The sequence below is a fragment of the Pristis pectinata genome, chromosome 31, assembly GCF_009764475.1.
Source record: "Pristis pectinata isolate sPriPec2 chromosome 31, sPriPec2.1.pri, whole genome shotgun sequence".
Taxonomy (NCBI): domain Eukaryota; kingdom Metazoa; phylum Chordata; class Chondrichthyes; order Rhinopristiformes; family Pristidae; genus Pristis; species Pristis pectinata.
In genome coordinates this window covers 19,160,020-19,185,269 of record NC_067435.1, presented here as the reverse complement: position 1 = coordinate 19,185,269, position 25,250 = coordinate 19,160,020, and the positions used below count along the sequence as shown (strand labels likewise).

Sequence of the window (25,250 nt, the reverse complement as noted above, 5' to 3'; positions counted from 1 at the left end):
AAAATCCCTTGGTCCTTTGCTATATATAGTGCCTTTTACCTGTTCCACACGTATCCTCCTCTCTGGGGTTACCAGAGAGGATTTTAGAGATACTGTGAGGCTGCTGCAATAACACTTCAAAACCTGGTCACATTAACATTTTAACCCAGCCAAAGTATAAACCATGTAGCTGAATAAAATTCAGATCATTTTTCTTTGACATTGGTGTGACTGGAATTTAGTTGAAAGAAACTTGCATATACCTTTCTTTCGATTAGACCTTTGAAAACACATTTTCAGTTATTCATTTAATTCTCATTTTGTCTTGGTTTTCTGCTTGTTGAAGAGCATGTGAATATAATGTATGCTTTCTCTCTCTCTGTGGTTTCATGATGAACTCTGTTGCATGTCCACAGTGTGAGAAATGTTGTGAGAATATTATTGGAAACAGATTCATAAATCGAAGTAATATTTGATTGGGATTGTTCTGTGTTGATTCTGGGACAGAACCTGTGGGCTAAGCAATTGAACTTTGTGTCCCCTCTGCGCTAACATTGGATAAGAGAGATATTTCATAACCAAACCAGTTCATCTTCAGTAACATGGACACATTCCCATTTATCTTCTGGACTATTATCAGAATGTGTGCCCCAGTTTTATTTTCCTCTCACTACCTCTGGCAACTGGGGGTCATTTGTTTCCTCCTACCGCCACCCTTAGTGAGATCAAACCTGGGACTTTCATGCAAACATTCAATTAGAAGCAGGAATAAGCCACTTGGCCCCTCTGCCATTTTAGTGAGATAGTAACCTCAACTCTACATTCTCATCTGTCCAACAGTTGCTTGTTTAGAATGTATCTAACTCTGCCTCAAAAATAGTCAACGACTCTGCTTTCATTACCCTTTGAGGTCCAAATTTATTCTGAGAGAGAAAAAAATGCTGCCTTCTCTCTGTCTTAAATGAGTAACCCCTTCTTTTGAAACAATGACAGCTAGTTCTAGATTCTTCCACAAGGGGAAACATCCTCTCCACATCCACCTTATCAAGACCCTTCAAACTAAGTCCCTTGTCACTCTTCTAAATTGCAGTGGCTACAAGTCACATTTGTCCAACCTGTCCTCATTAAACAATCCACCCATTCAAGCTATGGGTCGAGGAAATCTGTTCTGAACTGCTTCCAACACTTATACATCTTTCCTTAAGTAAGGCAACTTATTCTGTAGATAGAACTCCAGATGACCAATGTCCTAGGTAATGGGAGCTTAACTTCCCTCTGTTTGTATTCAAGTCCCCTTGCAATAAATGATAACATTGTGTGAGCTTCCCAATTCCTTGACAACATGACTTCCGTATGAGGAAATGTGAAAGAGGAGTATGGCAAGGTAATGATAATATTTGAAAAATGCAAGAGAATGTAGGAGACAAAACTATTTGCTGTCAAAAATGTTATTATAAGATACCTACCACTTGCACAAGTATAACCTACCATAGACTTTTAAAAGCTGCATATTTTTCAAACCTGAGTGTCAGAATATTCAAGCAATAGAATTTGATGTGGCTTTTGGTTCCTCTCTGTATTACAGGGCTTGTGGGGGTTGGTTGCTGCCACAATATATTCAAATAGAGTGGCTCAGAGGTGAGAGAAGTGGAGAGAGGTAGAGAGAGAGACTCGCATCTTGCCTCTTGACATCTGATTATGATGTTATATTGATCGCTGCCTTTAAGAAGTTCAGAGTAGTTATTTCATATAGGGTAATTCTATATTCATTTCCTGCTTGGATAACATTAGTGCAGATACAACAGGAATCTTTAATTTTCAATTACAATTTTCATTGCAGTCTGTTCTTTCACTAACAGTAATTAAAAACTGTGATTTGTGCTTGTTGCACACAACTTGGTATCCACTATTGATTAATCAGTATTTGTAATAAACTTTGGATACAGCATTTAAAACAGTTAACAAAGTTTCAAAGCCAGACTTGAGCACTCAGCGTCCAAGGAGCATTTAACTAGAGTTCCTGCTTTCGTACTTGCTGATCACCAATGTTCTTGTTGCTGCTGGGTTTTAATATATTTTGTAATTTCTCATCTACATATGGCAATGAATGATATTAGGAATACGACTCCTTTTGTTATTGTATCTAAATTGCCAAATAAGAGCACTGTATCCACAATGAAATAATCAAGCATCCTGTTTTGTGAATGCTAAGAACTGAGGCAACTGCTGCATTTTTAAGTGTGAGGTTGGAATTCTAGATTCCTTGCTCAAAGAGAAATGGAGGAATGGTTACTGCTCGTGGAAGATTAGTGGGATAACAATGTAGCCTGTACAACAAATCAAGAGAAATCAAGGGAACAGCAGTTTAAAAAATTAGGTACTTCTTAAGGTGCTCCTTTTAACTGTGTTAAATTCTGGATGTGGTTGGTTATATATATTGAAGTAGTTTTCCATTTCGGTCTTTTGAAGCCAAATAATGTACCCATTCATTAGTTGTTAAAAATTCATGATTTCTTATAGTTTACACGTATGGGAGCTGGACAAACAGAGGACACTGGAGGAGATCGAGTTTATTGGAATTCACGTGGGTTTACACATGTTGCTGAGAGCCCATGCAGCTCTCAGTGATAGAGGAACTCTCAATTTGGAAAGTTTAGGAAGAAGGCAGTTACAGAGCTATGCTATCTACTTCAAGAACATCTGCATCCAACCTTAAATATAGGATCTGCTGGTGGTTAACAAAGTGGACATGGCTGTCTGTTCTTGTGGCTCTGAGTGCTTCCAGGATATGTCAGTACTATCACCCCCTTAACAGTAGCAACATAAGTCATTTGCCCAGAGTGCTAGCTGTTCTGTGCAATGTTTTGGACTAACAGATTATCATGTTCACATCCAAACCATAGTCAAAGCAAAATGCAGGTTCCAGAAAATTATGTTTATTGTAACAATTGAGGAGTAGTGGTAAGTTTAGTGTAAAACATCTGAAAGAAGTGCAAGAGCCAAGGGACAGTATCACGTTAACTCAAATGGACTTACATTTCTACCACAAAGGTTTGTAGGCGACTTGAATTGTGCTGAATAACCTTAGTTATCCTTTAAAAACCAGAATTACCAGGATATGTTTCAGTATATTTAGATTGACCCGGGCAACTGCCATTCCATCTACAGGATTTACAGAACTATACTCTTGCGCATGTTCCATACTTTTTCCCTGAAAAAATGACCTCCTTGGCATTCATCTGTAAATAGTACAATTAACCTTTGGCCTCTGACAATACGAGATAACAGTAAGAAATGTAATCAGCAATGCAACAAGGTATTGGTATTGGTTTATTATTGTCACTTGTACCGAGGTACCGTGAAAAACTTGTCTTGCATACTGATTGTACAGATCAATTCATTACACAGTGCAGTTACATTGGGTTAGTACCATGCTGTTTTTATTCAGGCAGTAATAGAAAGGCAAACTACAATGATGTTGCTAATCTGAAATAAAAACACAAATTGCTTGAAGTACTCAGCAAGTCAAGAAGCATCTGTGGAGAAAAAATGCTTGAAGTTATTGATCTCTCATGGACCTTTCTCTCACCACAGATGTTGAGTACCTTCAGCATTTTCTGTTACATTACCTCATTTATTGATTCCAAATGGTACAAGGGTTTGGAAATAATCACTCATTTTGTCTCCACTCAGTGCATTGAAAGTTCTTAACTGCTTATAGATTTATTTCTGCAAACTGTATTTCTGCATCTATGTTCCAAGATCTATTCTGCATTCTCCTCACTGACTGGCCTGCGGTAACTACAGACAGTATACAGCAGAATAACAGCAGCAGCAAACTTATGCCAAAAGGTTGCAAGGAGCTTTTGATTAAAATAAACAAATCTGCCTGGATGTTCATCCCCTGGCATAGTGATGACATGTTGATTGTTCTGCTCTAAAAATACAATGTGTTGCTACAATTTATTCTTTTAGCAGTACGGGGAATGAATTTCTACCCAGTCGTTTGCAGTGAGCAGAATGTAATGGTTCCCTTTATTGTTGTGACATTGGTCATTCAGTGCAAATGTACCAGTCGATATTTGGATATTTGGGGTATTTTTCTCTGAAATAAGCCTACTGTGAATAAGCACAGTGACATTGTGCGCAGTCTACAGATAGTATTATGTGAGAGATGTTGAGGCCTTGGACCAGCTGACAACACAGGAGGAGCATTGTTCTTGTCCATTTTACAACCACTTGTTCAAGTGTTACTAATCTTGCATGATGCCTTAACTTCTAAAGTATTTTTCACATATTCTTAAGGTATTCTCAAACTAAGACTGATACCGTCTAAACAATATAATCTATTTTCTTTCAACTGAAAAGTTATTCTTCCTACTATCAGCTAATTTGGTGATTGAGTAACCAAAAATAAATCCTTCAGGGTGCATAATGCATGTAACTAACAGATGATTGTGAGCATGCTGAACGTTTAATCTGGGCATTTGGGTGCATGCAGCTTTGAATCTGAACTCAGCCATTCCTGTTGGGCACTATCTCAGTGCTTGGCTCAAGGGGAGACATACTGTGTGCAATCTGTGCGTGATTCAGGTGCCTGACTCTTTCCTTTCCAGGTTCTTCTGGTTCTTTTAACATGCCAAACTCTGGAGACTTATTCATGAACATGCAGTCACTGAATGGGGATTCTTACCAGGGTTCTCAAGTTGGAGCTAACGTACAGTCACAGGTAGGCATAGGACAATTCATTTGGAGTACAGGACATCTCAAAGAGATTAGGATAACAAATCCCATCCACAAAAGAGGAAGATTCAAAGATGAGTAAACCCTGCTCCTGTTTGATAGCCAGTACCTCCTGCTAAATATTGTGTGTAAGTGGTATGTGAGGATAGGTGCTTGCTATGGTTGAATTGTGTTCTAATAGTATTTTGGCTCACACACAAAGAATGGTTAGTCTTGTGTGAAAATGTCAGGGAAACAAATCTCTTGGGGAACTGTCCCAGAGAAACATCTGAGTAGAAAAAGAAAACATGGTGTCTTAGTGCTGTGGGTTCTGATCTGGATCAGGATCTTTGAATTAGCTGACTTGGTATTGGGAGTTTTTATTTTGAGTTTCCCCAAGCAGGTACAGTGGCATGCAAAAGTTTGGGGCACCCCTGGTCAAAATTTCTGTTGCTGTGAATAGCTAAGCGAGTAAAAGATGACCTGATTTCCAAAAGGCATAAAGTTAAAGATGACACATTTCTTTAATATTTTAAGCAAGATTACTTTTTTATTTCCATCTTTTACAGTTTCAAAATAACAAAAAAAGGAAAAGGGCCCAAAGCAAAGTTTGGGCACCCTGCATGGTCAGTACTTAGTAACATCCCTTTGGCAAGTATCACAGCTTGTAAACACTTTCTGTAGCCAGCTAAGAGTCTTTCAATTCTTGTTTGGGGGATGTTCGCCCATTCTTCCTTGCAAAAGGCTTCTGGTTCTGTGAGATTCTTGGGCCGTCTTGAATGCACTGCTCTTTTGAGGTCTATTCACAGATTTTCGATGATGTTTAGGTCAGAGGCACTGTGAGGGCCGTGGCAAAACCTTCAGCTTGTGCCTCTTGAGGTAGTCCATTGTGGATCTTGTGTGCTTAGCATCGTTATCCTGTTGTAGAAGCCATCCTCTTTTCACCTTCAGCTTTTTTACAGACGGTGTGATGTTTGCTTCCAGAATTTGCTGGTATTTAACTGAATTCATTCTTTCCTCTACCAGTGAAATGTTCCCCGTGCCACTGGCTGCAACACAAGCCCAAAGCATGATCAATCCACCCCCGTGCTTAACAGTTGGAGAGGTGTTCTTTTCATGAAATTCTGCACCCTTTTTTCTCCAAACATACCTTTGCTCATTGCGGCCAAAAAGTTCTATTCTAACTTCATCGGTCCACAGGACTTGCTTCCAAAATGCATCAGGCTTATTTAGATGTTCTTTTGCAAACTTCTGACGCTGAAATTTGTGGTGAGGACGCAGGAAAGTTTGGAGAAAAAAGGGTGCAGAATTTCATGAAAAGAACACCTCTCCAACTGTTAAGCACGGGGGTGGATCGATCATGCTTTGGGCTTGTGTTTGCAGCCAGTGGCACAGGGAACATTTCACTGGTAGAGGGAAGAATGAATTCAATTAATTCCAGCAAATTCTGGAAGCAAACATCACACCGTCTGTAAGAAAGCTGAAGATGAAAGAGGATGGCTTCTACAACAGGATACAATGCTAAACACACCTCAAAATCTGCAATGGACTATCTCAAGAGGCACAAGCTGAAGTTTTGCCACAGCCCTCACAGTGCTCTGACCTAAGCATCATCAAAAATACTGTGGATAGACCTCAAAAGAGCAGTGCATTCAAGACGGCCCAAGAATCTCACAGAACCAGAAGCCTTTGCAAGGAAGAATGGTGAACATCCCCCAAACAAGAATTGAAAGACTCTTAGCTGGCTACAGAAAAACATTTACAAGCTGTGATACTTGCCAAAGGGGTGTTTACTAAGCACTGACCATGCAGGGTGCCCAAACTTTTGCTTTGGGCCCTTTTCCTTTTTTGTTATTTTGAAACTGTAAAAGATGAAAATAAAAAAGTAATTTTGCTTAAAATATTAAAGAAATGAGTCATCTTTAACTTTATGCCTTTTGGAAATCAGGTCATCTTTTACTCGCTTAGCTATTCACAGCAACAGAAATTTTGACCAGGGGTGCCCAAACTTTTGCATGCCACTGTATGTGGGTAGAAGCTGTTTGGACCCAAGAAGAAATGGAAAATGAACCAAGATACTTAAATAGCAGCATTATAATGCCACAGTTTCCAACTTGAGACAAAATATTAATGCAAGAACAAACTTGGAAAGAAAAACTTGGAAGGAAAGGGCTGAGGGTGAAATGATAGTGCTAATAGAAATTATTAAAAAAACGAAATGTCCCAGCAGATTAAATGTTACATTCGCTGTAGTGCTTTACTGCCATTGCTTCACTTGTGCATTGCACCTCATATTATATCACTGTTTTGTTCAACACTGCATTTTGGCTTCTTCCTGCACAATTTCTTTGACATTGACATTCAAAAATGGATAAAGATTGGTATGGAACAAGACTCACACCCTGTGTGATCTTCAGTATTTAAAGTCTAAAAGGCATGTTTCAAATTGTTGTATAGATAGTGCAGTGTAGTTGTTAATTGGTGATTTATTGTATGCATGAGTTCGTTCCAAACCAGGGACTTGAGCACATAGTCAACCAAAGACAGGCTGTATCGTCAGAGGTTATGACTTTCAGATGAGATGCTAACCCATCTGTCCCCTCAGGTGGAGTTAAAAGAACGAAGAGCAGGGGAGGTTGTCCCAGTGTCCTGGCCACTATTTATCACTTAATAGCTTCTACCAAATGAAATAAGATTAACTGGAGATTTATCTCTGCAGAAGCTGCTGTTGTGTTACCTTACACCTCAATGTGCAGACACAGATTGATCCGCAGTTTCCATATTTTGCTTGCTACATGCCTATGATTCTCTTTCACTCACTGCATTAACTGGATGTAATACTAACATCCTACAGTCAGGAAAATTTAGAGTCTGAAAAGTTGAAGGCCATTCAGCCCATCATATCCCTGACAGTCGAAATTGGAGCTGTTTAGTTACTTCCATTTTCCAAGACTTTGTAGGTTAGAGCTCTTCAAAATGTTCATTGGCTACATTTAAAATGTGATAAAGGCTTCTGTGCTTAACTCCCCTTTAAGCCTTTTACAACTTCCCTTTAAGCCAGTCCATTGATATCTTCCTACAGCTTGGAATTTAACCATATTGTCAACTTTCATGTCTTCAGCAAACTTCTTAATTGTGATTCCTGCACTCATTAATATATACCACAAACGACACCAATTACTGCGCCGTCTGAAACCTCTCTGCACGTAGCTTGCAAATCACAGAAACTCCTGCTGACCGTTGCACTTTACTTTCTCCCATTGAGCTGGTTTTAATCCAGTTTGTCACTTCTGTTTGGACCCATGGGTTTTAGTTTCCTGATCATTCTGCCTTTTGAATCTTTGCCGAGCTTCTTGATATGGACTATTATCAACCCACTTGTCTTCAACCTCAGAAAATGCAACCATTAAACACATGCTTCCCTTAAAACATCTATGATCACTCAGATAGTCATAGACTCATAGTATCAGGCCATGGAAACAGGAGCATCAGCCCACCAAGTTCACGCTGTCATCATTTACACTAATCGGACCCTAACCCATTTTATTCTTTCCATATTCCCTTCTATTTCCCCACCACCAGCCCTCCTCCTAATACACACACACTGGGGCAATTAACCTACCAACCCATACACTTTTGGAATGTGGAAGGAAGCCAGGGAACTCAGAGAAAACCCATGTGGTCACAGGCAAAATTGACACACAGACAGCACTGGAGCCAGGATCGAACCCGGGTCACTGGAGCTATAAGGCAGCAGCTCTACTCGCTGTTGCCGTTGAGTAACATCTGCCTCTCTAAGTGCTGATTTACGTTAATCCACAGAAATTGTTACAATAATTTGCCCACCCCCAATGACTGGCCTGTGGTTACTCAGTCTGTCTCTTTCTCCTTTTTTAAATAAAGCTGTCACATTAGCAATCTTCCTTTCCTCTGGCACCACTCTAGAGAGGATAAGAATATTACAGCCAGAGCCCACTCTATATTGTTGCTTCCTTTAAAAGCCCAGGATTCATTTTATCCACACTTGCCGATTTATCTACTTCTAACAAGCTGTAGTCCTTAACTTGTCCTTGTTCCTTCTATATTTATCACTTCCATTATTTCCCATTCTTTCTCAGCCCCTCTTTGAGGACAGGCACACTTCCACACTCGAGCAGAGTTTTGGTCTCGATTAGGACTCAGTCTCAGAACATTGGACTCACCCCTATTTCAATAATTTATTTCTGGTCCAGATGTGTTCTTTTACTTACCTGCTAAATCCAGCTGTATTATGAGTGTTGCTTCCAACTCTATCTTCCTGCCATCATGACCACTTACCCAGGTTCATTCCTAAGGCGTGGTACCAGTCCACCACCCTCTACACCTTTTGACGGGCTTGCTAGCTCTGTTTTAAAAAAAAGTCTCGTTAATTGTATTTTAAAAACTCTGCACCTTCTATATTCCTTACTTTGTTACTCCCCAGGTAATTTTAGGATAATTGATATCGCCTCCTATTACTACCTTGTAGTTTTTGCACTTTGCTGAAACTTACCAACACAGTTACTCTGATGGTCATCCTTTATTCCTCATTTTCACCTTTTTGGCCTCATTTATTGCACTTTCTGATATATCATTCTTTATCACAGTGGTAATTGGTTGCTTAACCAATATTGCACCACCTTACCTTCTCCCTGCCCCTTTTGTATATCCCCTGAAAACTGAAGTGTTGAGTTGCCAAGCTGCCTTTTCTATCCATCCACTGATTCTATAATGACCATGGTTGGCGTATGGCAGCTTGGAAACTAAGTCTTGTAAAGCAGAATATGCACCAAGGTGTGACAGACTGACAAGGCTCTCCTGTCCTGGAGTACTATCACAGAAACCAGAAGACGTTGCTCTGTCAGCATCCGTGGAGAGAATGGACGGTTATTTCCAGTGTAGATCCTAAAATAGAACTGGAAAATATCATAGATGAACACCACTTAAAACAACATATGCACAGACGCACATGGCAGATGCTCACTTTCTCACTTACACAGATAACAGCTTACATTAATATAGAACCTTTAACATAATAAAATGTCCCAAAATGTTTCATTGGTGTGTTACCAAACAAAAACATAAAAATTGGATTTCACCCACTTTTGAAGCATTAAGTAGATGATGTGTTTTGCCCTAATGACAAGTTGGAGTCAGCAAAGAAATTGAGACATCTCCATGTCACGAAGTTGCTTTTGTTGATTTCCCCCATTGATAAGCAGCAGGATTTGACATTGCCCAGCTGGCATCACAGTTGCCATCTTGCTTAGTACACAGCCCACTGGGATGTTATAGAGGCATAAAGCACAGAAATGGGCCCTTCGGCCCGCCATGTCCATGCTGACCTCTTTACCCACATTACAGTAATCCCACATTAGGTCCATATCCTCCTCTGCCTTCCTTGCCTATTCAAATGTGTGTCTAAATATCTCTTAATCGTAGTGATTGTATCGATTCCACCTTCTCTGGCAGCACGTTCCAGATGTCAATCGCTCTGTGTTAAAAAAACTTACCCTCAAATCCCCTTTAAGATGCCTTCCTCTGACCTGTGCCTTTAGTTTTGATACCCATATCATGGGAAAACGATTCTGACTATTTACCCCATCTATGCCTCTTATAATTTAGTTTATCTCTCAGTTCACCCTCTCAGCCTCCTACACTCAGGGAGAATAATTGGGGGAAGGCTAATTTCAACAGTGCAAGAGAGGATCTGGTGAAGGTAGATTGGGAGCAGGTGCTTGCGAGTAGAAAAACATCCGACAAGTGAGAATTTTTTAAAAGAGAGTCAGTGAGAGTTCAGCAACAGCATCTTCCAGTAAAGGTGAAAGGAACAGATGGCAAGATTATGGAACCTTGGATGACAAAGGTTATTTAAGGTTTGATCAGGGAAAGAGAGGAAAGCATGTGATAGGTCGAGGTAACTGGGATTGTCAATCCCTTGAGGAAAATATAGAGGATGTAGGAAAGTACTTACAATGGAAATCAGGAGGACAAAAAGAGGCCATGAAGTAACCTTGGCTGATAAAATTAAGGACAATCCTCAGTCATTCAATGAGTATATTAGGAGCAAGAGAGTATGTAGAGAAAGAGTGAGTCCCCTGAGAGGTCAAAGAGCTAATCTATGTGTGGGGTCAGGGGATGTGGGGTAGGTCCGAAATAGATACTTCTTGTCTGTATTTACCAAGGAGAATAGTGAGTTCAGGGAGGGATACTTTGATTGTCAAGACCATATAGGTATTAAGAAGGTGGAGGTGTTAGATGTCTTGGAACATATAATGGTCAATAAATCCCCAATGAGATTAATCCTAGAATGCTATGGGAAACAATGGAGAAATTAGGGCATCTTCATGAGCCACAGCTGAGGTCCCAAACAACTAGAGGATAGCTAATACTGTTCCTTTATTCAAGAAGTGATAAGCCAGGTAACTACAGTCTGGTGAGATATAAGTCAGTGGTAGGGAAATCATTGAAGAAAAATTCAGAGAGACAAGATTTATGTTCATTTGGAAAGGCAATGACTGATTAGAACCATAGAACTATACAGCACAATAATGGCCCTTTGGCCCACCATGTTGTGCCGAACTTTAAACCACACCTAAGGCTATCTAACCCCTTCCTCCCACATATCCCCCTATTTTAAATTCCTCCATATGCTTATCTAACAACCTCTTGAACTTGACCAACGTATCAGCCTCCACCACCACCCCAGGTAGTGCATTCCATGCACCAACCACTCTCTGGGTAAAAAACCTCCCTCTGATATCTCTCTTGAACATCCCACCATTACTTTAAAGCCATGCCCTCTTGTATTGAGCATTGGTGCCTTGGGAAAGAGGTGCTGGCTGTCTATTTCTATCTATTCCTCTTAATATCTTGTATACCTCTATCATGTCTCCCCTCATCCTCCTTCTCTCCAATGAGTAAAGCCCTAGCTTCCTTAGTGCAGCATCCTAGTAAATCTCCTCTGCAACCTTTCCAACGCTTCCGCATCCTTCCTATAATGAGGTGACCAGAACTGGACACAGTACTCCAAGTGTGGTCTAACCAGAGTTTCGTAGAGCTGCATCATTACCTCGCGGCTCTTAAACTCGATCCCTCGATTTATGAAAGCTAACATCCCATACACTTTCTTAACTACCCTATCCACCTGTGAAGCAACTTTCAGTGATCTGTGGATATGAACCCCCAGATCCCTCTGCTCCTCCACACTGCCCAGAATCCTGCCATTAACCTTGTACTCCACCTTGGAGTTTGTCCTTCCAAAGTGTACCACCTCACACTTCTCTGGATTGAACTCCATCTGCCACTTCTCAGCCCAGCTCTATCAATATCCCTCTGTAAGCTTCAACAGTCCTCCACACTATCCACAACACCGCCGACCTTTGTGTCGTCTGCAAACTTGCCAACCCACCCTTCTACCCCCTCATCCAAGTCATTAATAAATATCACGAAAAATAGAGGTCCCAGAACCGATCCCTGTGGGACACCACTAGTCACAGCCCTCCAATCTGAATGCACTCCCTCTACCACAACCCTCTGCTTTCTACAGGCAAGCCAATTCTGAATCCACACAGCCAAGCCTCCCTGGATCCCATGCCCTCTGACCTTCTGAAGAAGCCTACCATGTGGAACCTTGTCAAACGCCTTACTAAAATCCATGTAGACCACATCTACTGCACTACCCTCATCAATCTTCCTGGTCACCTCCTCAAAGAACCCTATCAGGCTTGTGAGACATGATCTTCCCTTCACAAAGCCATGCTGGCTGTCCCTAAGCAGTCCATGATTCTCTAAATGCTCATAGATCCTATCCCTTAGAATCCTTTCCAACAGCTTGCCCACCACAGACATAAGGCTCACTGGTCTGTAATTCCCTGGACTATCCCTACTACCTTTTTTGAATAAGGGGACAACATTTGCCACCCTCCAATCCTTCGGTACCATTCCCATGGACAACGAGGACTCAAAGATCCTAGCCAACAGTTCAGCAATCTCCTTCCTCACCTGGGGGAGCAGCCTGGGGAATATTCCGTCAGGCCCCGGGGATTTATCTGTCCTAATATCTTTCTAACAGCTCCAACACATCCTCTCTCTTGATATCTGTCCTCAGCGTCATCAAGGCCCCTCTTTTTGGTGAATACTGAAGAGAAGTATTCATTGAGAACCTCACCCACTTCCACAGCTTCCAGGCACATCTTCCCACCTTTGTCTCTAGTCAGACCTACCTTTACTCTCGTCATCCTTCTGCTCTTCACCTACAAGAAAAAAGCCTTGGGATTCTCCTTAACCCTACTCGCCAAAGCCTTTTCATGTCCCCTCCTTGCTCTCCTCAGCCCCTTCTTCCATATTCCTCATGAGTCCTATCTGCTCACACCTTATGTATGCTGCCTTCTTCTTCCTAACTAGTTGTTCTACCTCTCTTGTCTTGTCACCCACGGTTCCTTCACCTTGCCATTCTTTCTCTGCCTCACCAGGACAAATTTATCCCTAACATCCTGCAAGAGATCCCTGAACATTGACCACATCTCCATAGTACATTTCCCTTCAAAAATATCATCTCATTGGGTATAGTCAGCATGGGTTTTGTGAGGGGGAAATCCTGTCTAGTTTGATTGAGTTTGTTTGAGGAAGTAATCAAGATTGATGAAGACCAATTATATTGCAAGTATTGACTAAGTGGACTTTACTAAGGCAGTTGACAAGGTCCCTCTTGGTAGGTTGGTCCAAACATTTAATACACGTGGGATCCAAGGTGAGCTGGCTAATTGGATCCAAAATTGGCTTGGTGATAGGAGGCAGGGGGTGGTTTTCTGATTGGAGATCTGTGACCAGTGGTGTACCACAGGGACTGGCGCTGGGACCTTTGCTCTTTGTGTTATATATTAATGATTGAATGTAGGAGGTACAATTAGTAAGTTTGTGGATGACATGAAAGTTGATGCTGTGGTGAATAACACAAAAGGTTGTCTAAGGCTACAGAAGGATAGAGATCAGTTGGAAAATTGGGCGGAGTGTGGGTAGACAGAATTTAATCCCGGCAAGTGCAAGGTGATGCATTGTGGGAAGTCAGATGGGGTCAGACATATACAGTAAATGGTAGGACACTAAATAATGTTGATAAACAGAGGCACCTTGAGTGGCAACACAAGTGGATAGTGTGGTGAAGAAGGCATATGGCAAGCTTGCTCTCATAAGTGGGGGAATAAAATAGAAGAGTTGGGATGTTTTGTTGCAACTTCACAAACATTGATTAGACCGTACTTGGAGTATTGGTCACTGCGCTGTAGGATGGAGAGTGCAGAGCAGATTCACCAGGGTCTTGCCTAGACTGGAGGACTTTATCTGGGGGAGAGGTTGGACAGGCTGGGCTTGTTTTTTCCTGGAGCAAAAGGAGACTGATGACTTATATACCTGATAGAGGTATATAAGATTATGAGAGGCATAGATAGGGTAGAGAGTCAAAATTTTTGTCCCATAGCGAAAACAAAAGGACATAGAAATAAGAGGGCATAGAGTTAAGGTGAGAGGGAAGAGATTTAAAGGAGATCTGAGGAGAAAGTTATTTACAGAGGGTGTTTGATATCCAGAATGGACTGTCAAAGGACATGGTAGAATCACATACAATTACCACATTTAAGAGGCATTTAGACAAACACTTAAAATAGGCAAGGCATGGAAGGACAGGGTCCTAATGTGGGCAAATAGGATTAGTGTGGATGGGCAAAAAGGTTGGCATTGACGTGCTGAGCCAAGTGGCCTGTTCCTGTGCTGTACAACTCTCTGACACTCCCCATAACTAAAGACCTCCAATCCAGACAACATCCTGGTGAATCTCCTCTGCACTCTCCAGTGCAGCCACATCCATCCTACAGTGTAGTGACCAGATCTGCACATGGTACTCCAAGTGTGGTCCAACCAGTGTTTTATAAAGTTACAACATATTGTCCCAACTTTTATATCGACAACACCACCAATCTTCTTTTCATTTGGGAAATTACTACTCATTCCTCCTAAATTCACATCCAAGTCACTAATATATGTCACAAACAATAAGGGTCCCAGCATCAATCCCTGCAGTACACCATCAGAAAAGCATCCTTCTACCACTATATTCTGCCTCCTGGGTGGATCAGCGCTCTCCATGGTAGCCACACAAACTGCCGTAGAGATGTGGAATAATTAAAAGGTAAAGGAGCAATCAAGCTGGGCATTGGGGTGGGGTCATGGTGTGTGCTGTGGCCCCTCACACATACCCTGGCAGAGACCCTGTACCACATGATCATGAGGCTCACAGATCACAGAATCTTGCACTATGGTGCACAGATGAAACCTTTCTCATGTGGTTTGTCCGCGAAAGGGCAGCTAGTCCGAGTTGATAATATTAGTGTCTCATTGGACACCCCTTAAATATATGGTTCTAAACTTGCTGTATGGTTTCCTCCATTATTTTGCTATGAATGAAAAATGCAACCTATTGATCCAATGTCTTTTGTGAAGTCAGAAGAGCATGCCGCGCATATTGATGACGTGGTCACATTGCATGAAAATGTGAAAAGGAGCGCACACCCTCATCGTGACAGCAAGTCCCCAATCCATTTTCCCCATGGCCGGGGCTTCCATTGTGCAAACTCATCAAAACAAACATGCAAAGCACTTGCTAAGTACTGCTCACACATAAAGAACAAATGTGCTTTTCATTTAACCCTGTTTGGATACTGGGCCGCATGCAATATTAGGGAGGGACTGTAGGAAAAAGTTATGTTTCAGCTTAGACAGTATGAGCTCTGAGATTGAGGCTTATAGACTGGAGGAGATGAGAGAGATGGGGAGTGGTAATATCATGGAAGAGCTGAAATTATGTTTTGACACAGTTGCTTTGCAGATTTCATAATTGCCAGGTTTGTATCTAAGCTAATTTAGTGAAATCTTCAACAGTTTAAGGGGAAAAACGTTAAATTCTGAAGTTAAAAATGTGATTCTGGCAAATCCGCACACTCCACTGGCTCTGCCTTGGAAAGATTCAGATCACATTAGATTGCTGACTGCATTTGAGAGCTTGTAGCTTATAAGTGCGGAGGGCTTTACTTTGAACAAGTAGGTCAGTGAAACAGTGGGAACAGGTCTTCACCTGTAAGTTAAAGGGGAAGGCCAGGTTTTGTTCTATAAAATTTTATTGCTGCAGCAGCTTTATAGGCAACGATCATGAAATATTGCTGCAAGACTTTAGAAGATTCCTTTCAGTTGAAAAATACGATCATTTATACACATCATCATCAGGACATCATTGCACATCAAATATCAGGCTTATTCACTATCCAGTAAGATTGAAGTCCTCAATAGACTTTGGGTTGCTTTGTGAATCTCCCCTATTCCATGCAGGCATTGCCCTGCTCACAAAATGTACAAGACCAACACAGCCTTCTCAGCATAACATATCCATGCTTCTTCCTATCCTCCCTCATTTGCTTCTTCATGTGATTATCTAGCCTCTCATTAAATACATCTGTGCTATTTGCCTCATCTATTCCTGCCGTAAACAGATGCACACCTCCACCATAATAGCAGTGATGGAAATTTCAGACAGACATGGTGTAATTACTGAACAAGCGCTTAATTTCTTCAGCAGAGTCAATACTTCAAAATATCCCTCTTTAAGTAAAATTGGGGTTTACAGGAAGCATTATAATGAGCATGTTTATACAAGGTATCAGTGCAAATTAACAGGGATTTGATAAGCAGCGAAATTGATTTCTCTACTTTTCTAAATATTTTTACTTGGAAAGTTTACGCAGGAATCAGACAAAATTCTGTGCTGAGGACCCTCCTGCTGCTATCAATGCTGCTATCAATCATGTGTAAATGGAGAGTCTAATGCCTCGGCACTTGCAGCTTTTAGTGCAGATTTGAATGAGAAAATCCAGATCTCTGCTAAAATGTTTCTAAAACAGGGTTTAGAGATCATGTTTGGACAAAAGAAATCACTGCTCCACTCTGCAATTCAGTGTTCAAATCAACTGTCATCTTTCATTTTTTCCAAGAAGTTTATCTTATCTTCCCTGGTTTCATATATATAACTTTACACTACTTTGCTGCAATATTAGTCACTGTGCTTGTAATTGACTCAAACACCATGACCAGCTGAACAAACAAAGCAAGTTCTGCATGGTCCAGGACTGCCACAGGAAACTATTGCTGCACAGGAGTTGAAACAATCACTCTGTACTCAGTATGGCCCTACAAACCACAGTGAATCATACAGCATGGAAACAGGCCCTTCAGCCCATCTCATCCATGCTGACCGTGATGCCAATCTACGCTCATCCTGTACGCCTGCATTAGGCCTGTATCCCTCTATGCCCTTCTGATCCAAGTACCTGTTCAAACACCTTTTAAACATTGTAATTGTATCTGCCTGCACCACCTCTTCTGGCAGCTCAGTTTGGGGAAACACTACTTGAGGTTCCATCTTCCCTGTTTCAAGCTGTATATTGTGCATTGCTAATCTTCACTGTTGAATACTGCATACCCATACCAACTGCAAGCCCAACCCCAAATAACAAAGTTCAAAGTTAAATATCAACCAAAGGAAATATGCTGTGTAATCCATGGCCTTAGCATAAGTAATGTTAACACAAGGGAAGAGATTATTATGCAGAACATTTTGATTTAAGGTTGTGATTGATTTTGAGAAATGAGATGTCCTGGGAATAACACTCCACTAACATACTGAGTACAAAATATTTGCATTCCATTATCATTCGTTGTGAAAGTGGTAACTGGCGGATGAAGAACTGAGACCAGTAACAGGGAGCATTCTCGGTATTCAGTGGATACATTTATAAGTTGACTTGTTCTGTCCTCCAGGTGGATTCCCTGCGTCATGTTATACACCAGACAGGCGGATACAGTGATGATATGACAGGAAGCCAGATGTACACCCCCACGGCGTATAGATGTAAGAATCATCTTTTCCTATTTTATGCCTGTGGCTTTAAAGCTGTGGGAATTGAAATTTCACGCGTGTGTGGTGATTTTAGTCAAGGTTTCCATTCTCATTCACGTCGATACAACGTTTCTGAACATGACCCCCGAATATTTTTAACATGAAGCAGCAGTGTCAGTGGTTCGTTTTTTAATCATTTGTGACCTTTGGTAGGCCCGTTTGTGTCTACTGCCACTTACTGCCTCCTCTGTTGTAAAGCTTGCATCAGAGATGGGTTAGCATTTGTGTTGAATGATCCTTTAACAGTCCTATTTCAATGTCCCCAAAATTCACTCTTTGCTGCAAGCAAATGGGAAGACAAGCAGTTCAGTTAACTAGAACCTGAATAAGTTTGTGTTGTGCCCTGCATGTAGCCAAAACAACAGTTCAGTGGTTAAGTTACTGGGCTGGTGTCCAGCCCTTAATTGTTGTCCAGAAAAAATAGACACGAGTGAAAATCCCAGTGCAGCAGCTGGGGAATTTAGATCAGTTAATTAAATAAACCTAGAATTAAGAAGCCATTTTCAGTAATGGTATCCACGAAATTACTGGATCGTTGCAAAGATCCATTTAGTTTGCAAATGTCCTTCAGCAAAAGAAATCTATTGTTGTTACTCAATATTCGGATTCACAAATCAGATTTCAGACGTTTAGAGCAATTTTAAAGTCCAACCTGCCTCCCCCACACCCACTCTGCCTTCTACCTTCCTGGTTGTATGGAGAATCGGTATGGGGGAGGCAGTGACTAACCCATGCCCAGGAAACAGGCATTCCTTTCCATATTACAGTGGGTGCAGCGCCTCAGACTTTATCTCCCACGTGTAACCTGGACAGCTGGGAGTTTCTGGCCTTGGGAAACCCATCAGCTGAAGGGGCTGCCTGCACATCCTGCCCCAAACTGCTCTAAAGCTGTGAAATCTGAGCTGCCCTCCACAGTACACATCCTGCCAGTGTCTGAGCTGTTGGCTGCAAGTGTCAGATCGAGTGATGGGGTGCTGTCTCCATTACTACCCTCTGGCCCAGCTGCCACTGTCTGGCTATCTAAAGGAAGAAAGTTACCGGGATAGTATCATGGTGAATTGGAGGGGGCAGTGCATAGGCCATCTGAAACGTCCCCATCAGAAGAGGTTGTGGGATGGGGGGAATGTGGAGTAGGAGCACACTTCAGTGTGCTGCTGTTGGTCATGGGGTCAGTGGTAATCGCACCAATAATTGCCAGCACTCTCTTCCAATGGAAGCAAACTTGTTCCCTGCCAGTTTACTGTAGCTGGCACCAATTATGTAACATCTTCTACAAGCAGTGTGGGTAATGTGTAAGTGAAAGTGTTGCAATGTGTCTCAGTTCAACATCTGGCTGTGAGATGTGGTTGTGAGATTTGGTGTGTGTGAAGGTGTGCTCAGGCAAATGAATGTTAGGTAGAAGTGATGATTGATAGATAGTTGTTGGTGAGTGATGGGTGATGTATCGAGCAGTGTGTGAGGCTAGTCATGCAGTTGTTGGTCAATGGAATTTGATGATGTGTTGACTGACCTTGACCTCATATGTGAGGTGTTTGGATGTGAAAATTTGGTGCCTGTTCTTTTGTGTGCTCTGCGGACTCTCCTCAGCTGCCCACACCCAAAGGCTGAAGAGCTCCTCCCCGAGTTACCATGTGGATTCTACCCAGCAGGAGGCACAAAGGACATGGTATTTGCCAGGAAAAATCCATGGCATGTTCAAACCTTCCTAGACCTCTGAAATGCCTTTCACCTCCAGTGGTCCACAGCACGCACTCCCCTTTAAGAGGTGGCTCCAGTCAGTATTGGCTAGCTTCAACTGGTGCAGTGCTATCATGCATCTGTGGAGATGACAAACTTTGGAAGTGGATTCACACAGAAATCATCAGAGTGAAATGTGAGCCTGAAATTTGGGAAGGTCCTGCATCAGGTTAAATCAGCTTTTCGCGGCCTGCAGCCCAGCGGCTGGTTACAAACTCTCTCCAGCTTAGCACTCTGTGCCTTTCCCTTCACACCGTGAACGTCATTGTCATTAGACTGAGAGTGTGATTCCTATTATGTTGAACTTACCTGGAGCATTCTATTCGTGTTGAAATATCTTGTAGAACTTGTAACTAATATGTCCAATGAGAAAAGACAGCACTTGTCAAAGAAATAGTTATAAAATTCCTGAGCAGTAGTGAGTTTCTAAATTCTGACCTGAATGCACATGCCCTTGTGTACAAGAGCTTTCAAAATATTAGGGATTTCTTGAGCCCTTTAGAACTTGTGAATCAAAGAACAAAATTTGAAACATAACAATTCAAAATAGGATAAAAAGTCTGAATGTAATCTTTGATCATTTGATTAGGTGAAATCTATAGATTAACGCATTTAACAGAGCACCCCCCCCACCCCACCCCACACCCCCTCCCAGCCCCCTTCTGTCCCACAACCCTCTCCGTCCCTCCCCCAGCTTCTCTCTTCCATACCCTGACCCTTTTTCCTCCCATCCCCCTTCTGTCTCAGCACCTCCTTTCTTTCTCCCAACCTGTCTCTTGATCCTCTCACCCACACTTTTCATGCACCCACTTCTCTCTCAGTCTTTCTCCCCCACCTCCTCCAACATACACTTTCCACCACCACAAGCATTCTCTATTTCTCTCCCATTTCCTCCCTCTCCCAGCTCTTCTCTCCCTTTCCTTGTCTCCACACTCCTCTCTCTCCCACCTCCTCTCTCTCGCTCTCTCTCTCTTACTTCTCAGTCTCCCATCCATACCCCACTCACGTTCTCTCTCCCTCTCAGTCTCTTATCTCCCACCCACCTCCCTCCACTCTCCACATTAGTGCTGTGGTTCAAACCTGCAGACTGTGGCACCGATGCCAGCAGATATGCCTTCACTCCTTCACTCCTACATCTCGAGGCAGTGATGGATGGAGTTCATTGCAAGGACCCTCCTCAGCTGCCTGCACCCAATGGCTGGAGAGCTCCTCCTAGAGTCACCATGTCGATTCTACCCATCAGGAGATACAATGGGCAGGATATTTGCCAGGAAAATCCCCCCGCAAAAATATGCAGGGAGCATCAGCAACTGTTTTTCCACCTTACAAAAGCCTTCATCTCCAGCTTCTGAAACATGGCTCTGCTCAAAGATTCCTCCCCATCCTCAGCCATAGGGTGATACAGCACGGAAACAGGCCCTTCAGCTCAGCATGTCCGTGTGGACCATCAACAACCCATTCACACTAACCCTACAAATAACCCCACAGTCCCATCAACTCTCCCAGATTCACCTACGTACTAGAGCCAATGTACTGTGGACAGTTAACCTACCAACTAGCACATCATTGGGATGTAGGAGGCAACCGGAGCACGAAGCTGATCATCCTTTGTAGCCTACACTCCTCTACCAAATTCATTCCTAATTCAGTCACTGGTGTGCAGACAACACTTGAATATGTGCACACTTGGGCACCAAATTCCATACTGGAGCATATGTGAGGTTAGGCCTCACAATAAACATCTGCAAGGCAAAGGTCCTCCATGAACCTGCCCCTGCTGCCCAGCAGCGCCCCTTAACAATCAAGATCCATGGCAAGACCCATCAATGTGGATCACTTCCCAGAGAGGACAGGCATCGACACCTCCAGTGCACCAGCCACCTGAGGAAAACAGTGTTTGAAGACCAAGACCTCAAATACACCACCAAGCGTCAGTGATTCCCTGCACTGCTGCATGTATCAGAGACATGGACAACCTAGGAAAGGCATCTCAAAGCAAAGGAGAAGCACCATCAACTCTGGCTCAGGGGAGATGTCAGGGGGAGGTTTTTCACCCAGAGAGTGGTTGGTGCATGGAATGCACTGCCTGGGGTGGTGGTGGAGGCAGATACATTGGACAGGTTCAAGAGTTTGTTGGATAGGCACATGGAGGAATGTGAGACAGAGGGATATGCGGGAGGAAAGGGTTAGATAGTGTGAGGGTGGTTTGATGGACGGCACAATGTGGTGGGCCGAAGGGCCTGTTTTGTGCTGTATGGTTCTATGGTTCTATGGTAAAATCGTCCAAATCCTCTGGACAGATAATACCAGCATGCCCTCCCTGATCATTGAGGCTCTGCTTATGCATAGCCAGTTTTAGTGGGTGAGCCACAGCAACTGTGTGGCTGACACCAGCTTCCCTAAAGCAGCTCTCTGTTGCAAGCTGGGTCATGGGTGGCAATCCCAGGGTACAGAGGAAATGCATCAAGAACAACCACAACACCTCCTTGATAAAATGTACCAGCCTCACCGTCTCACAGAGACCCTGGCCCAAGGCAATTCAAAGTAACAGAGAGTCACCGGGGAAAGCATGGAACACTTGCAGTTCGACCGGAGCATGTGGGAGGAGTACATAATGTCCCAAACAATCCATCCACCTGTCCTGTCGAGCTCTGTCTGCCCTACCTCCGGCAGAGTCTGTGGGTCCCCCAACAGTCTCATCAACCACCTCAGAACCCATAGAACCAGAGTGGGTGCAAGTTATTCTTGATCTTCAGGAACTGCCCAGGGAGGGAGTGGGGTTGGTGGTGATGTTCCTCCAAACAGCATTTGGGGTGGGGATTAAGAGAGTCCTACAACACTGTTCTGGTTCTGGGGTGCTGCAGAGCATGGGCAGGGACTCTCTGCTCCTGCGGTCTGGAGCAGGGTCTGAGGTGGGGTGGGTGAGGGGAGTCTGCGTTCTGGTCACTATTCCCACAGGCTGTGCTCCCGTCCCCTACCTTGGACACAAGTTCCTTCTTGTGAGCTCATGCACGTGCTGCCCTGTGTCACAACCTCTTCCTGAGTGGTACCATGGTTTATTACCAGTGTGGTTCTCCAAAAGATTTTTATCTTACTGCCATCAGACTACAAAGTATATAAAGCCTGATAAGGAATACTGTCAACCTGTAAGACCGTGTGTTGGTTGATTGAATTTCTTATACAGACTGAGAATCAATTCATTCTGTCACATTTGTGGGGTTTTGTTTCTCATGTTACCCTTTTCTCCTCTCCCGCACTTGATGCTCAGATCATTATTATGCATAAGTGCTCAAATGTCCTGTGTGAAGTTACAGTTTGTTATCACTATAATGCCAAATGACCTTTAGATTCACATTGATGACTTCTGAAACGTCTTAGAAATATGGGGACTTATATTTTTACCAGGGATATTGGAGAAAAAAATTCCAGCTGCATTTCTTGTGATTTCTCTTGAATGTTGTCATGATGATGACTATTTTTGTGTTTTGAGAGTAATGTGGATGACTGGGGCTAGACATGCAGAAGGGGACAGGCTTCTTTCAAAACACCATCTTTGAGCTGAACCCATGTTGAGCAGCACTCTGAAGAAACAGTTGTTGCTGGTGCTTTGTAGGTGTGAAGAGAAAAAACAAAAGGGATGGACATTGACTCTATTACTCTTTTTCTCTCAGGTTAATGGCAGCTGGCAGGATGCTCCTACCCCATCTTCTGTGACTTCTCCCACTGGAGGACCTGGCAGTGTCAACTCAGATACCTCTAACTGATGAGTTGTCAGTGGTCATCTACTGCCCATTGGTTTTCTCTTCACTAGGCCCATTGGATGAGAAGAACGTGATTCCAACCTGATATCATTAGAAGGGTCTTTAGGATACTTTCTTGGGTAGAAGCTCCCTGCCACCTATATGTAAATATAGTATGACAAAAAAAGGTATTTATACATTTTTCACACAATTGAGTGCAGCCAATTACCTCACTGTAAAACCCTTTTGAAACCAATAGAGGAATGCTTCCTGTTTAGGTTACAGTGCTACACCACTACCTCTCAGCAATACACATTAGACATTCTCATATTTTAGTCACCATGTTACATTTGTGAGTTTTAACCTATCTGTTCCCCTCATTCTCTGTGTTGCAATGTATGTTTTAATTCAGCTTCACAGGTCAGTTGTATTAGGAAAATATTATTTTAAGTCTGATGCATGAAAATAAAACCCAACTTATTACTGCTTTTCAAAATTCCTGCTCCTAATGAGCAGCTGTTTAGCTGTGTTTTTATATAGGTTGAAGTGACTGCAGAAACGGACATTGAACCCTACACTGACCATGTGATTGTGTTAGGGCATGCAGGTCTAATAAACTAATGCAGACTGACTTTTTGTTTTCTATTGACGTGTTAGTCTTAGTGTCTGACTAGAAATTAGTACTAGATTTAAGAGATCAGCTCAGAATCCGGCTAGAAAACAAAATATTTCTCAGGGCTGACCTTGGATCATTTCATCTTCAAGCTTGGCAAAAGTGAGATAAAGGATAGTTCACCAGTAGCACCAATGTGTTTCAGTAACATGAACTAACACATAATCCCAGCCAAACGAAATGCTGTGTTATAAGGAAACCATTGTGCAAAATAATTTAAGGATTGACCTCAGTTGCTGTGTGGAAAGTCTCTGTTGGTCACCGGACTGACTTAAACCTAGTCTGCACTTGCCTGTGTGATAATGTTGAAGCAGTGAGGTAACTTTGTGCCTGCTGACAGCGGTTACTGTTCTGCACAGTGTGAATGTTAACAATGGCCAAAGCCCTTTATTAACGTTTTCTTAAAACTGAGATTAACAATGAAAAATAAAATAATAATGAATTTTGTTACTTATTGTGATCTTATGTACTCTGTAGTTCCGTTCCTTAGTTATGCTTTATAAAAAATCCTGCTTTTCTGGAGCCCCAGTTGGCGCAGCCTTTTGGGCAGATTCTTGTGTTTCAAAATGGCAAACTTACCGATTTGTTTCAAATGGCGGGGGGGGGGGGGGGGGGGGGTGGGGGGGGAGCGGAGAGGGGAGGTAGGACTATTGGAATGACTAAACAAAACACAACAGTCCATAATCAGAGTTAACAGTAGGAGACAAATATTTCATCCAATCGGGACATAGAGGTCTACCATTCTGATAACTAGAAGTTGTGTTTGAAATGGTGGGAAAGTTTACTTTGGTAAAGTGCTGTCAGGACTGCAGGAATGATGTGTTTCAGCTGGAATTTTATAAATCTTTCCGCACATACCGTCAAAGGTAACATAATATCTATTTGCAAGCCTGGAGTTATGACATTGCTGAGTATCAGCTCCTTTTTGTAGTCGCTGTGCTATTAGTATCTTTCCAAATCTCACTGCCTGTACCAAAAAGATCCATAACACTCAGACGCTCACACAAAAAGTACACGTGGTTCAGCTTTACTAACTTTTTTAATCTTCCGTTTCTGGCGTTGTGTCTTGATGGTTGTGATGTTTGAACTTTTGAAATTTGATGTTATTGTACAAATTCTAAATCCCAAAGGTAATTTTTACTCCGTGAGCGCGCGCTGACTCAGTTACTGTAAATGTAAAGGAATGAATGACTGGTTGAAGTTTCAACAGGGCTCGGTCCCAGAAAGCTTCCTGATCTTTTTAAGAACATTGTGCGGAGGCCGAGCTTTCTGTTTGCTGCAGGACTCCTCAGCCCCTGAATGTGACGTGTTTTGCTATGAATGTATTCGGTCTCACGAAGCTTTAGGCCGGCGTTACTGTGTGCATTGGTCCGAGGTG

The 25,250-nt window shown here is 42.5% G+C and overlaps 1 protein-coding gene across 2 annotated transcripts in view; it reads left to right on the top strand.

Annotated features, from left to right (window-relative positions):
- pbx4 (pre-B-cell leukemia transcription factor 4) overlaps positions 1 to 24,463 on the top strand; it is a 396,756-nt gene extending 372,293 nt beyond the window's left edge. The window contains exons 7-10 of one of the 2 annotated variants that reach the window (XM_052042105.1): positions 4,596 to 4,708; positions 17,584 to 17,666; positions 20,019 to 20,025; positions 23,131 to 24,463. In XM_052042105.1, the coding sequence (XP_051898065.1) occupies positions 4,596 to 4,708; positions 17,584 to 17,666; positions 20,019 to 20,025; positions 23,131 to 23,223 (296 nt within the window). In that variant the 3' untranslated portion in view covers positions 23,224 to 24,463. Of the gene's footprint in view, positions 1 to 4,595; positions 4,709 to 17,583; positions 17,675 to 20,018; positions 20,026 to 23,130 lie in introns of both variants that reach the window. The other variant, XM_052042104.1, reaches the window with a different exon arrangement.
- The last annotated feature ends 787 nt before the right edge of the window (positions 24,464 to 25,250 follow it).